The sequence below is a fragment of the Populus trichocarpa genome, chromosome 6 (assembly GCF_000002775.5).
Source record: "Populus trichocarpa isolate Nisqually-1 chromosome 6, P.trichocarpa_v4.1, whole genome shotgun sequence".
Taxonomy (NCBI): Eukaryota; Viridiplantae; Streptophyta; class Magnoliopsida; order Malpighiales; family Salicaceae; genus Populus; species Populus trichocarpa.
In genome coordinates, this window is record NC_037290.2 from 15,967,960 (window position 1) to 15,983,059 (window position 15,100).

The 15,100-nt window shown below is 28.9% G+C and overlaps 1 protein-coding gene across 1 annotated transcript; it reads left to right on the forward strand.

Annotated features, from left to right (window-relative positions):
* Positions 1–109: 109 nt before the first annotated feature.
* LOC18100461 (golgin candidate 1-like) lies at positions 110–3,079 on the forward strand. Its single transcript, XM_052454217.1, has 7 exons — positions 110–214; positions 392–460; positions 700–747; positions 842–937; positions 1,048–1,124; positions 2,742–2,787; positions 2,869–3,079. The coding sequence occupies exons 1-7, from the start codon at positions 113–115 to the stop codon at positions 3,007–3,009; spliced, it is 579 nt and encodes a 192-aa protein (XP_052310177.1). The 5' UTR covers positions 110–112; the 3' UTR covers positions 3,010–3,079.
* Positions 3,080–15,100: the final 12,021 nt, after the last annotated feature.

A 15,100-nucleotide genomic window follows, 5' to 3' on the forward strand; every position in this document is an offset into this window, starting at 1 on the left:
TATGTCCTACAAATAAAGCATTTCTTATCCTTCTGCTTGCTTGAAGGGAAAATTTTTAACACAGCAGTGGCAATTTGTGTAACACTTTGTCTTCCAGCTCATTGTCCATTTAATGACGGCCTGTTTAACTGTTAAGATCCAGGCCTGGCAAGAAGAAGTGGAACGTTCTCGCCAAGGTCAGAGAGATGCAGAGAGCAAGCTCTCCTATTTTGAGGCAAGTTTTATTTGATTACTGCTGCCTTTATTTAATAAGAAATTACTGTCGAGATTATATGCTGATCTCTGGAGATTTTGATGAATGAGTTATTATTATTATACCATAAACTATGTTGAAAACTTGCAGGGTAATTTAAGCAGTTTTGCAATGAGTTATCTATTTGTTTGACTGCAGACTGAAGTGCAGAAAATGAGAGTTGAAATGGCCGCCATGAAGAGGGATGCTGAGCATTATTCACGTCAGGTATCGTATGCAACACGATCTCAAGTTTTATGAAGTGGGAATGTTTCTGTGTCTGAAGAAAATTTTACTGCTCATATGGTGTCAAGTTTTTCACTTCATCCTTACATGACAAATGATTAGTTTATTATGACATAAGTGTATCCCGCGACCTTGGATTGGTTTGCATCATCAATCCAGGGATGATAACTTTTCAGTGTGGCATTTACTCAGGCATCACCTTATATAGCTGCCTTTCACAGGAACATATGGAGCTAGAGAAGCGCTACCGTGAACTAACTGACCTATTGGTAATGCAGATGCCATATAATCCTTTTACCCAATTTTACTACTATTTAATATTTATGCTGTGGTTTCCTGTGTCTGTATCTATTTATGATTCAGTACTACAAGCAAACTCAGTTAGAAGCCATGGCTAGTGAAAAAGCAGCTGCAGAGTTTCAGTTGGAGAAGAAAGTAAAACGTCTTCAAGAAGCACAGGTATGTCTTTTGTACTTACTGCTGGCCGATTAATAGTAATTATTTACACTCTTAGGTCACTTTTCTTATAGCTTACAGCTCCAGCAATCTTTGTTTTGCACATTGAACAGGTTGAGACAGAAAGAAGTAGAGTTTCCCGCCACACATCTTCATCTTGGGAAGAAGACACTGAAATGAAGGAACTAGAGTATGCTACTTGGTTTCTGATTATATAGACATTATTGCATGCTTCTTCTAATCCTTTTGGCATTTAATCGAGCACATTTAGATATATCATGTTACTTAGTTTTTATGAGCTTAGACTTCAATTGAGCTTTTCTTTTGTAGAAAAAGCTCCATTTTACAGTCATAGGATGTCAGTTACATTTGATAAATGATCATCTCAATACTGCACTGAAGCTTTTTGATGCTGCAGCGATGGAATTACTGCAGCTCTGTTAATTTTTTAGAAGAATTCTTTAAAAGTCTAAATGGGCCAAGCATAGTTGATGACACATTAGGTTGATTTAATAAGGAATGCGCTCAGGGAAAAAAAAAACTATGTGCATGTTAAATAACAATATTTGGTCATTTGGTGGATGCTACTCAAAGGTTTGCTCAACGATGCCAGTGCTATATTTTGTCGAGTGCAGTAGAGTAGCTTCAAAAATGAGCAAGCTAAAGGTCTTTATCAGATAAAATGAATTGATGTACAAAGTAGCCTGTACGAACTTTCAATTGCCCTCTTGTTTCAGATCCTATTGAACTCACCTTTCTATTAGTTTCAAAACTATCTCACCATATAATTCACTAGCCAACCAAAATTGACTCTTGTTTGAAGGTCTCGCATTTAATTATGGTCTGTTTGGCCCTACTGTGTGTAAAAGCTAAGTAGCTTCTGGCCCAGTTTTTGAGAAAATAGGTGTTTTTTTTATAGCAGTTTGCTTTTCTAAAACAGGAAAAGAGGAGGCATTTTTGGCTCTCTCCCCCAATGTTTATTTCACAACCAGTTCAAATCTATCTTTTGCTTTTGCTTTTAAGCATACGAAATACACCCCAAGGGGTAATTATTACAAAGAATGATTCTTCAAATCGTTAAAGATTAGATTTCAAGTGTACACTAGATACATCAGGTTGGAAGATAGATTTCATAGCAGTCTAATGAGAAAATGAGACCTTTTATCTATCGCTTTCTAGGAATGAGCTTCCAGACTGTTTTAATGTATCAGGGTGGAAGATATGATAAAAAAAAAAAATTAATCGAGTTGATGGACATCCTGAATTCATTTTAGGAGTCAGCTTGAAAGCAATAAAGTGCCTGTGATGGAACTAGTGATTCGTTGACATAATGGAAAGTTCTTTTAAAAAATTCCTGTCCCCATTTTTTGTAATTAGGAAGTTGGAATATTGATAGAAGATTCGATCTAGAAACAATTTAGAGGTGCTGTTGGGCTTGTTGATTCATGCATTTCCAACTCTACAATGGCTTGGGATGAGTTTAGTAAATTCTTCAAATATCAATGCTCAGTTGTATTAGCAGATTTACCCCTGTTTTCTATTCCTGCATCAGCCTTCAGTTTCTGGTTTCTATATTGCTCCTTCTGATGCTTTATAAAGTTCATGTCTGGTGGTTCTGAATTGGAATGCCAAGAAGAAATTGATCAATTGAGCATTGAAGACAAATTAATATGAATATCACCACTCATTTGTCTCGCGTATTCGGTTCCAATAGATATATGTGCTATTTTCTTTTACTTTAACGTTGCATCTTCATTCAAATTGAAGTCAATGGCTATTTTTTTCTCATTCAAAGTTACAATTGCAGGCCTCTTCCCTTGCATCACCGTCACATGGTTGGGGCAAGTGTACAGGTAAACTCTGCACTTGTAGTTTAGTAACCTGCTTTCAGTACCTCTGTTGGTTTGATGGCATGCCTCAACCCGATCATGCAGTTGCAAAAGGCAGCAAAACTAATTGATTCAGGAGCGGCTGCTCGAGCCACTAGATTTTTATGGCGGTATCGAACTGCTAGACTTAGTTTGCTTTTCTATCCGGTAAGAAGAGTTTATCTTGTGTATAAAATCTTTAATTAAAGATTCGAATTATGTGGGAGAATCTAAGATTTTTTGTTCACTATGAAAATCATTTTCAGGTATTTGTGCATCTTTTCTTGATGTATTTGTTGCATATTTGATTGTGTGAATAGTTTTATATTATTAAGACACTCTGCCTTGTGTGCACGTGTCATTCATTTGCCTACTAAACTCTCATATTGCCTTCATGAGGGTAAATACTAAAACAACAATAGACTTTTTTTAGATACCAAGTAGTAAACAAACCTTTTGTCTCACATAAAAGAACTAGAACCTACCTTTAAGATGTATGTTCTATAATATCTGTTTTGTATCAAGCTTGAGCTTAACTGTAAAACATCTTAAATTATAGGATTTGTGAATGATAAAATTGACATCACTGCTAAATTTACCACTATAGATATGGGCAACATTTTGAATTGTTACAACTGTTAGAAGAATAATGCCCTAGAAGTGATGCAACGAAATTGTCACCGATCAAGAACCTGAATTGCATTGTGAATTACGTGAAGAAATTGATGGATCATGTTCAGAATATTGATGAGGTTGTATTTTTTTTTTTTTTACCTTGAGCTAAAAATATGGTTAAATAGAGACTAATGTTTTTTTTTCTTCTTGTATTTCCTTTCCAAAATAATGTATTGAACTTTTCAATATTAATGAAAAGGGCTTTGACCTACCTCTAGTAAAATTTGTCTATTGGTGAATGTGATTTAAGTTTTATTGAAGCAGTGACTTAAGTATAATTACTTCCGAAAGAAATGTGACAAAAGAATTCATGCCTGTTACGCAAGCAAAATGACCACCTATACTTTGGAAAAAGTCTCCGCCAAGAGTTAGCTAAGGGAAAGAAGTTTCAAAATTAGGTGACCTAGGAAGCTCCAATGGTGTTTAAAATGTAAACCAACATTGCTTGTCTCAAAGTGCTTTTTATTTCTATATTTGTTTGCCTTTTGTTGTTTCCTGATTAACAATCAAGGTTCAGGATGTCAATTAGGCTTTATCCTTATTATTAAACCATCCTTTTCTGAATAATAAGATCATGTATTTTTCAAAAATTGTCCCTTTATTTTTATTATGCATTTACACCGAACACTTTCTACTTTCAGAAGTCATGAAAGTAAATCTTCCACAATGCTACCTACACCTTGTATCAAGAATGAATGACCAAACTTTAACAAATATTTAGCAGTTGTGGAAGAAAAATAATGGGATGAAAACAATAGCAGGGAATTTATAAAATTAATAGAGTAGTATGAGCATGCCTGAAAACCCAATATATAAGAGCTTGAGACTATAAACATGGGTGATGAGCAGGTTTAGAGAGAACTGAAAATAGGGACCCTGATCACTCCTAAAGAAAGAGAAGAAATGATCACCCTATTATAAGAGTATACGGGTATTTTTTCTGATCCTAGACGAATATGCCTAGTTTGGGTACAAATATTGTAACACACAAGATACCACTTATAGAAGGATGTAGATCGGTCAAACAAAAGTTGAGGGAAACCCACATAAATGTCCTGATCAAAGTCAAGGTGTACATTGAGAAGTAGTGGAATATTGACTTTTTAGAAGTAGTTAAATATCCACAATGGATATCTAACATTTGCCGTACCAAAATAAAAGGAGAAGATCAGATTTTACGTGGACTTTAGGGATTTAAACAAGGCTAGCCCTAAAGATGACTTTCTTTTGCCACATATAGATGTTTTAGTCGACAACATTGCACACAGTTCCATGTATTCTTTTATAGATGGCTTCTCAGGGCACAACCAGGTAAAAATGGCTCCGAAAGATAAAGAGAAAATGATATTTGTCACACCCTGGGGAACCTTATATTACAAGTTTATGTCATTTGGGTTGAAGAATGGAAGAACCACTTACCAAAGGGCCATGGTGACTCTATTCTATGATATGATGCACAAAGAAATTGAGGTGTATTTGGATTATATGATTACGAAGTCCAAGAAAGGAGAAAGTCATGTTCATGTTTTTTAAAAAAGTTGTTTGAGAAATTAAGGAAGTACAAACCGAGGCTCAACCCTGCAAAATGTTCATTTGGAGTAAAATCTAGAAAGTTACTAGGATTCGTGGAAAGTGACAAAGGGATAGAGGTAGGTCCTGATAAAGTAAAGATTATTTAATCCATGTCAGCTCCTAAGACGGAGAAGGAGGTGAGGGGATTCTTAGGGAGATTTAACTATATTGCCTAGTTTATATCTTAGCTAACAACAATACATGAACCAATATTTTGGTTACTGAGGAAAAACAAATCTTGGAACTTGGAATGAGGAGTGTCAATAAACCTTCAATAAAATCAAGCAATACTTACATAACCCACCTTTGTTTGTTTCTCATATACTAGGAAAACCTCTGATATTATACTTGATAGTGATTGAAGAAATTATAGGATGTGTACTAGGTCAACATGATGAAACTAGAAATAAAGAAAAAGCCATTTATTATCTGAGAAAAAAATTTAAAAAACATGAGTCTAGATACAATGTGATAGAAAAGCTATATTGTGCACCAGTGTGAATGGAAAAAAGACTACGAAATTATATGTTGTATCATACTACATTGTTAATTTCAAGGTGGATCCCTTGAGATATATATGTGAGAAGCCTTATATATCAAGTTAAATTGCAATATGACAAGTTCTGTTAGCGGAATATAACATAGTGTATATGACGAGGAAAGCTATGAAAAGGAGTGCAATTGTCGACCATCTGGTGGACAATGCCAATAAAGATTATAAGCCATTAGACTTTAATTTTCCTGATGAAAATGTGCTTGTGGTTGAAGAAAAAGAAAGGAGGTTAGATTGGTGGACCATGTATTTTGATGGTGCAATAAATATATACAGTAATGGAGATGGCACAATAATAATATCTCCTGATTAGAATAGTACCCAGTTTCGGTTAAGTTGCAGTTTGAATGCACCAACAATTCAGATGAGTATGAGACTTGCATCCTCGATCTGGAAGCTGCATTACAACTAAATATTAGAAAGATAGATGTGGATGGGGACTCAATGTTGACAATTTGTCAAGTGAAAGGAGAATGAAAAACCAATGAAGAAATGTTAAAGAAGTAAAGGGGCGACCCTTATCTTAAACACCTAGTGCAGATCTCCTGTCATAATATTTCTCTTCGGGTTGTGTTTCCTACACATCCCAATGGTATAAATTCAATATCTTGTTTGATCATAGTATACACATAGTTAATCCATTTATAAATATTAACACCACAAATCACAAATTCAACCATAGAGATTTTTATTCATTTCAACATTCCAATTAATATCCAGCAATATTTCAACCATCAATTAATTTTATAATCAATATTTCAACCATCAATTAATTTTATAATACCTATGGTTAATATTCATGCCATCAATTCAAGTTCTCACATAAAACTTTTATATTTTCAAATTATAATTTCATGTTTGATACATCACAATCTAATAATTAATATTTACCTTATCAATTTAACGTTTTAACATAGAATTCTCCATTCTTTTTTCACAATTGAATCCAATACTCGTACACATATATTCCTTTACATCATTCCATTATTACTATAACTTATCGTTCGAGCATTTTATTATTTATTTGTGTAATTCATCTCTGAAGTCCACACATAATGCCAATGATGAGTGAATAAAAGCGCATTCTAAATGCTCTATCATTGGAATAAAATGCTAAAATATGAACAAAAATAAAAGAAATTAATGGGTATTTTTTTTCTTGAGTTTCTATTTACTTTGGTATACACTTGAACAGATTTTTATGTTTAGTTTCAGAGTTTATAAAAGAGCTAGTCAAAGCCCAGTCAAATTCAAAGGAGTTCAAGTCCGAAATTCACTTGGAAACAGCCTGGACACATTTCAGTATTTTAATTATAACTTTCCACTCACATATTGGATTGTTGCGATTCTTGATGCGCTGGAAAGGTGTCTTAAAGGGATACAAATTAGTCTCTAACAAGGACTTCGAAAGAAGAACTCTCTCTAGTAGCATGTACTAAGATTTAGGCAATTTGTTTTTGACAAACAGGAAACATGGACATGTGATGAAAAAGGAGGCCGAAAGTGGGGGCTGCCCTCTTTTGAAAAAAAAAAAAGAAAAAAAAAGGGGGCTATAACAATATTTTAGAAGGCTACTCTTAAATTTAATCTTAGTTTAACGATTATATTGGGAGATATATTCAATATTATAAAACTAGATAATCAATAATTTTGCATGAAAACATAAATTTTATAAACTATTTTATTTACTTAAATTATCATAATTTTTTTTAACTAATTCATTGGAGACCCCCTTCATAATTATCATAAAAGTTTACTCATAATTTTCACCAATTTTGATCAAAATATAGTGATTGTATGCAGAGTTTATACTGACTATCAATGCTTGTCATGCATAAGGTCATACTTGATTTTATTTAGAATCTCACTCTAGTATTATTGTTTTCGTTGTTGCATAACTATTTTCACCTTAAACTTATAATATTTTTCATTAAATAATTATTTTACCTGATTGAGAAATTTACATAATTTATCACTAAATTGATATTTCACATACCGAGTTATTACTTTATCTCATCCGAAATCCAAGTTAATTTATTAGGGATGTCCATCCCAAATAACAATAATTTTCCTCTTAATTTATTATTTTTAAATTAAAACATTATTCTATTTAACAATGATTTATCGATTTTTGAGTTGGGATTTACAAATAAAATCTATCTATTATTTGACAACTTTAGCATTTTTCTCTACAAGAACTAAACAAAGTTCAAGGTGAGCACATAAATTAATATTTTGTGTTGTCACCATTTAAAGTTCGATCCATTAAACATTTTAGGTTTATCACTATGCACCAGAAAAAATGATAGTAGAATCCTTATAATTGAAGTAGTACTTGGGGAAGCAATAATGGTTGGAAAAAACAATTCTCAAGTTAAAATATGATATAAATTATAAAAATGATAGCCAATAATATTTATAAAAAAATATTTTGGCTCCACAACAAGCAAGTAAAATAAAATAAAACTTGAAATAAAGCAACTTGATAAACAAAAATAGTTAAATTATGTAAGATGAAAAAAATATTTTAGTTTATTTTAGTTCAAATTAATCATGCATTATGTATAAACAATATGTTTAAACAAAAAAAAAAGATAAAATGCATGATTATACCAACAAATTTTATAGTAAACATACATAAACTAAACAAAGATATAAACATGGTTTATCAAAGTCTAGTTTATAAAAATATATATCATGCAACAACTCAAAGAAATTCAAATAAATTGTATGAATAAATTTAGAAGATAAACTATAACTTTAAAATAAAGATATATAACAACCTTATAAAACTAAACAAAGAAAAAAAACACAAAGCTATAAACAAATCAAAAGATTATAGATTAAAACATATAGAATTAAAAATAAGTCTATATATGAGAATAACAATTTAAAAAGAAGTTAAAATATAACTCAAAATTTAAAGATGATAAAAACCTCTAAAACAATTGATTATTATTATTATTATTATTATTATTATTATTATTATCCACATGATAAACTAAACAAAGTCTAATAAAGATTAAAGCTTTGAGATTGTAATTCAAAGTTGTAAATATATTAATATATCCAAGAAAAGCCTAGAAGTTTATACTTGTTTAAAACTATAAACTTGCAAAAGCATAACTAATGGGAAACATGTTTTCAACATAAATATAATAAAAGAATACTAGTATGTATATACTAGTATGTATATTAAACATCTATTCAAACTTACAATTGATACAAGATCAAAGTTCTAGCATGCATATTAATAATAAAAATACTTATGCTTAAATTAAAATAAAAAATGATACTTACTCTTTTGTTATTGTCAAAGATGAATTATTTGTCCTTAAGATTTTATTGCTTCTCACTTGTGTAACTAGAATATTTACAATATGTCTTTCAAGATTTCAACACCACCACCTTAGTTTAGATATATTTCTAAATAAGGTCGTTGAATCAAAGATTATGTAACTCAAATATCTCTCAACAAGATAAATCTAATGATACGAACCTCGTGATCACGTGGTCACGCAATCCATAATCAAGATTGAAATCCTCGAAAAGCTGAAAGAGGTCTGATAGGAGTGTGATACAATGAAAACGTGTCCAAAGAAACCAACACTATTGGAATGAAGTCGAATGACAACACGAAGTCAGTTAATTTTTGATAAATCAGATTTAATTTGTTCAAGAAACAAAGAATGCAAGAATCTCTCTCACGTATTAAACTGAAAAGGTTTTAAAATATTATTCATCAAAAAGTGCTAAAATTTAGGTTTTACATATGTTTAAATAGTTCTAAGAAATTAGCCCTAATGAATATACCCTTGTGAGCTAAACTGACCTATTTACAAAAACTAACCCAAACTTTTACTAGTTAGCTCAAACCCTGATCCAAATAAGCCTTGGATCTTAACTTAAATTCAAAATATTAATTAAACTCAAACATATAAATAATAATGAAAACAATAAGTCTAGACAGTAGCTTGTTGATATCGCATATAATAGAAAGAAAAATAAGATAGAATATCTTAATTTCCTAACTTAAATAACCCTTGGTTGAGAGCCATTTTCCTAGCTTAACCAATTTTTAAAGTCTTTTAGATGCTAGAAAATCTAATTTGAATAGGAATTTAATTGTTCAAATCTTTTTTCTTTGTAGGATTTGGATATCCCTTCAGAATATAGAAAACAATCATAAAAATTAATTTCCGTTATAGTCACCCATCACTTTTCTTCATTGACTGAGAGAATCAAATTTTTAACATTAAATAATCCTTCCAAGTCTAGGATTCAGATCTGACAACCCCTTTAGTTTCTTTGCATGACTAGAAAACTTCCTCATTTGTTGCTAAATATTCTCCTAAATAATAGGAAAAATAATAAATGAATTTTCCTTTCAATTTTAGGAGAATATCTTGTTGATATTTGTAAGAAAAGGATCCCAACATCTTAATTAACTTAAGTCAAATTTGGACCACATGTGGACAAACTCATACTCATTAATATAACCTAAATCAGACTTGATACAAGCTTTTAACAAGCCTACTTTGTTGCCCAAATCAGACCCATACATGAGCTGACCTGATATGGTCGAATGAACCATTAAAAATTGGATCGAATCCATCATCATGCACCGACCAATGCTGGCTAAAACTATCCCATGCCAAAAATTCATTTATGGCTGAATGGAACACAAGCTAAATTGCAAAGAAAAACATAATTTTGGCTGAATGACCTCCCCATCAAACCCAAACACAAAATCAAATGCATATCATGAGAAATTCATGGCTGAACCGTATCACCTAAACTCTAGATTTGTTTGGAAAACCAAACCATAAAAAACACACTAAAATATAGAGTGAGGAAAAATGCATAAAAAACTAAAAACATTATTTTAACTCTTCTTTCACCCTCTATTTTTATAATGAATTTTAAAAGCTAAAATGTTAAATAATTTATTTTCATCATTCAACCTTTGACTAGCCATCATAAATCAAGAATTTTAAACATATTAGCTATAAATATGATTTTGCTTGGCTGAAAAAATTATTCAGATTTGCATAAAATGCTTTTGGAAGATATCGTTTACATTCACGGGTTGAATTGGACAAATAATGAGCTAGAAGAAATATTTCTTTATGGACCAGGTCTAAGCTCAAGTCAAAGTCTTAGTTTGCAAAAAATAATCTTTTACGACCCAAAATATTATTTTACAATAAATTTAAATCCAGGCCCAAGCCTGATCCAAAGTCGAGCATGTGGAAGAAGTTTAAATTTTAATTGGTAAAAAATAAATTTTTGGATACAAAATATTATTCGTTTCAATCATGTTAATGTTTCATTATAAAAAACATATGTTGAAGATTATATTTTAATAAGGTTTTAATTTTAAAAGTGAGAGAACCCCACTTTCAATTTGAAAATAAAAAATGTGTGTTCATTAACAATTTTCTTTAAACAAATTTCAAACTTTGAACACATTATCAATGTTCATCATATAGAAATCATTGTATTTAATTAACAAATTCTATGAGCAATATGATAAATTTATGTAATAATTTATTTATTTTTATCATGAGGTGTACATGCGTGCAACCACGATGTTTTACAGAACGTGTTCTAAGCTTTTAATTAATCTTAGAGTTCCGAGAATGTTTCTCTAATTATATTTATTTAAAATTGATTGTTGGAGAAATTATTAGATATCTTTCATTCAAATCTAATGATTCAAGCACGTGAGATTTGCACAAGCCTTCTCAGTGAAGTAAGATAGTCGAGTATCGGCAAAGGGGTTGTCTTTAATTTATTCGGGGTCAGTTGAACACAAATAATGAAGTGTAAACGCACATGGAAAGCTGACAAAACGTCTACTTTCAATATAAAAATAGTAATACAGTGTGAGGTTCAGAACCTGAGTGGAAAACTTGGTTCAAATCTTTTTTTTTTATCTTTAAAATAATATTATTTTAAATATATTTTAAAAAAATTTAAAATTTAAATTGAATTCGCTCAACCCCAATATATAACTTGATCCTTTAAACATATTAATCTCAAGTAATAACTATAGTTAAGATGATACCATTTGTTTTGCGTTTGAAATTGTATTATTTTGATGTGTTTGATGTGAAAATACATTAAATTAATATTTTTTTAGTGTGTTTTTTATGGTTTGAATATATATTGATATTAAAAATAATATATATATATATATATATATAATTATTTTAATATATTTTTAAATGAAAATCACTTTCAAAAAGTATTATGCACTACATTACAATTGTTCAATAAAAAAGCAAATAATCTGGAAAAAAAGTCATTGGAAAAGAAAATTGAAGAAAAAGATAAAAAGAGTTTCTTTTATCAACTTCTTAAAATATACTTCTTATAGCTTAAAAATAATAATAATAATAATAATAAAAAGAAACCTTTGTTAAAAGAAAGCTTAATCATCAAAGAACATAAGAAGTCGACTAACTTAAGCAAGAAGTAATAGGATGTAGTGTAACACCCTTATTTTTTTTGAGTTTACGAGATTAAGGTTGTTACATGTAGGTTGTAGGAAAAGATAGGAAAGTTTGATGAACAGGAAAGTAAGTTGTTGCAAGTGTCAGTTGAAACTTGAAAGAGAATCAGAAAAAAAAAAATATAGCATACTAGTGTAGAGTAACAATCCATTCATCTAGAAGTAATCACCTACTAGTCAGTAAATGAATGTTTAATTTTGGTTACAACTTATTTTTTAAATTTTTTTAAAAAATTAAATTATTTTTTTAAAAAAAATTGGATTATTTTAATATGTTAAAAATAAAAAAATATTTTTTTATTTGAAAAAAAACATATTTTTTTAATTCAAAATCTAAATTGAATTGGTTCAACCCCAATCTATAACTGATCCTTCAAACATATTAATCTCAAGTAATAATTATAGTTAAGATGACACCGTTTGTTTTTGCGTTTGAAATTGCATTTAGGTGCGTTTGGCTTGAAAAACACATTAAATTAATGTTTTTTTAGTGCCTTTTTATGGTTTGAATATATGCTGATATTAAAAATAAAAAAATATAAACATTATTTTAATATATTTTAAAATAAAAATCACTTTTAAAAAGTATTATACAGTACACTACCGAACATATTATAAGTTTTTAATTGTTTAATAAAAAAAGAAAATAATCTAGAAAATAAAATCACTGGAAAAGAAAATTGAAGAAAAAGATAAAAAAAAAGTTTATTTTGTCAACTTCTTAAAAGATACTTCTTATAGCTTAAAAAAATAATAATAAAAAGAAACCTTTGTTAAAAGAAAGCCCAATCATCAAAGAACATAAGAAGTGTACTAACTTAAGCAAGAAGTAGAAGGGTGTAGGTTCTAGAAAAAGATAGGAAAGTTTGATGGACGGGATAGTAAACTGTTGCAAGTGTCAGTTGAAAGTTGAAAGAGAATTAGAAAAAAAAAAAAAAAGAAGTAACATACTGGTATAGAGTCGCAATCCATTTTTCCAAAAGTAATCACCTACTAGTTAGTAAATAAGTGTTTGATTTTGGTTACAACTTACTTTTTTAATTGTTTTTAAAAGCATTAAATTATTGTTTAAGAAAAAAATTGGATTATTTTAATATTTTATATTAAAAATAAAAAAATGTCTTTTCATTTGAAAATAAAATGTTTTTTTAATCAAAATCTAAATTGAATTGGCTCAACCCTAACCTATAACTCAATCTTTCAAACATATCAATCTCAAGTAATAATTATAGTTAAGATGACACCATTTATTTCTGCATTTGAAATTGTATTTAGCTGGGTTTGGCTTGAAAAAAACATTAAATTAATGTTTCTTTAGTGCTTTTTTTATGGTTTGAATATATGCTGATATTAAAAATAAAAAAATATAAAAAAATTATTTTAATATATTTTTAAATGAAAATCACTTTTAAAAAGAATTATGCACTACACTGCCAAACATTTTATAAGTTTTTAATTGTTTAATAATAAAAGAAAATAATCTTAAAAAAAAGTTATTGGAAAAGAAAATTGAAGAAAAAGATAAAAAGAGTTTCTTTTGTCAACTTCTTAAAAAATACTTCTTATAGCTTAAAAAAAAAATATTTGTTAAAAGAAAGTCGAGTCATCAAAGAACATAAGAAGTCTACTAACTTAAGCAAGAAGTAGTAGGATGTAGGTTCTAGGAAAAGATGAGAAAGTTTGATGGACGAGACAATAAGCTGTTGCAAGTGTCAATTGAAAGTTGAAAGAGAATCAGAAAAAAGAAAAGTAGCATACTCGTGTAGAGTCTCAATCCATTCATCTAAAAGTAATCACCTACTAATCAGTACATAAGTGTTTGATTTTGGTTATATCTTACTTTTTTAATTGTTTTAAAAAACTTTACATTATGTTTTAAGAACAAATTGGATTATTTTAATATGTTATATTAAAAATAAAAAAATGCCTTTTCATTTGAAAAAAAATAGTTTTTTTTAAAATCTAAATCTAAATTGAATTGGCTTAAAAAATGCTGATATTAAAAAAAATATAAAAAAATTATTTTAATATATTTTTAAATAAAAATCACTTTTAAAAAGTACTATGCACTACACTTCCGAACATATTATAAGTTTTAAATTGTTTAATAATAAAAGCAAATAATTTGAAAAAAAATGTTTGGAAAAGAACATGGAAGAAAAAAATGAAAAGAAAGATGAAAAGAGTTTCTTTTGTAAACTTCTTATAACTTCTAGGAAAAAAAAAAAAGAAACCTTTCTTAAAAGAAAACACAATTGCCAAATAACATAAGAAGTGTACTAACTTAAGCAGGAAGTAGTAGGCTATAGGCAAAGACATGAAAATTTGATGGATATGTCATAAGTTATTGCAAGTGTCAGTTGAAATTTGAAAGAGAATTAGAAAAAGAAAAATAACATACTAGTGTAGAGTCTTAATCTATTCATTCAAAAGTACACACCTACTAGTTAAGAAAATGTGTGTTTGATTTTGGTTACAACTTACTTTTTTAATTTTTTTTAAAAAACATTAAATTATTTTTTTTTAAAATGGATTATTTTAATATGTTAAAAATAAAAAAATGTTTTTTCATTTGGAAAAATTTTGTTTTTTTAATTCAAAATTTAAATTGAATTGGCTCAACCCCAACCTATAACCTGATCCTTCAAATATATCAATCTCAAGTAATAATTATAGTTAAGATGACACTGTTTGTTTTTGCGTTTGAAATTGCATTTAGGTGCGTTTGGCTTGAAAAAAATATTAAATTAATGTTTCTTTAGTGTCTTTTTATGGTTTTAATATATGCTGATATTAAAAATAAAAAATATAAAAAATTATTTTAATATATTTTTAAATGAAAATCACTTTTAAAAAGTATTGTACACTACACTACGAAACATATTATATGTTTTTAATTGTTGAATAAAAAAGCAAATAATTTGAAAAAAAAATTCATTGGAAAAGAAAATTGAAGAAAAAGATAAAAAGAGTTTCTTTTG

Bases quoted from the DNA above. Each gene is read 5' to 3' on its own strand.
- LOC18100461 (XM_052454217.1), top strand. From the start codon at position 113: ATGACGGCCTGTTTAACTGTTAAGATCCAGGCCTGGCAAGAAGAAGTG. The intron at 215-391 runs GCAAGTTTTATT...GTTTGACTGCAG, and splicing joins GCAAGCTCTCCTATTTTGAG to ACTGAAGTGCAGAAAATGAG. The intron at 1,125-2,741 runs GTATGCTACTTG...TTACAATTGCAG, and splicing joins ACTGAAATGAAGGAACTAGA to GCCTCTTCCCTTGCATCACC.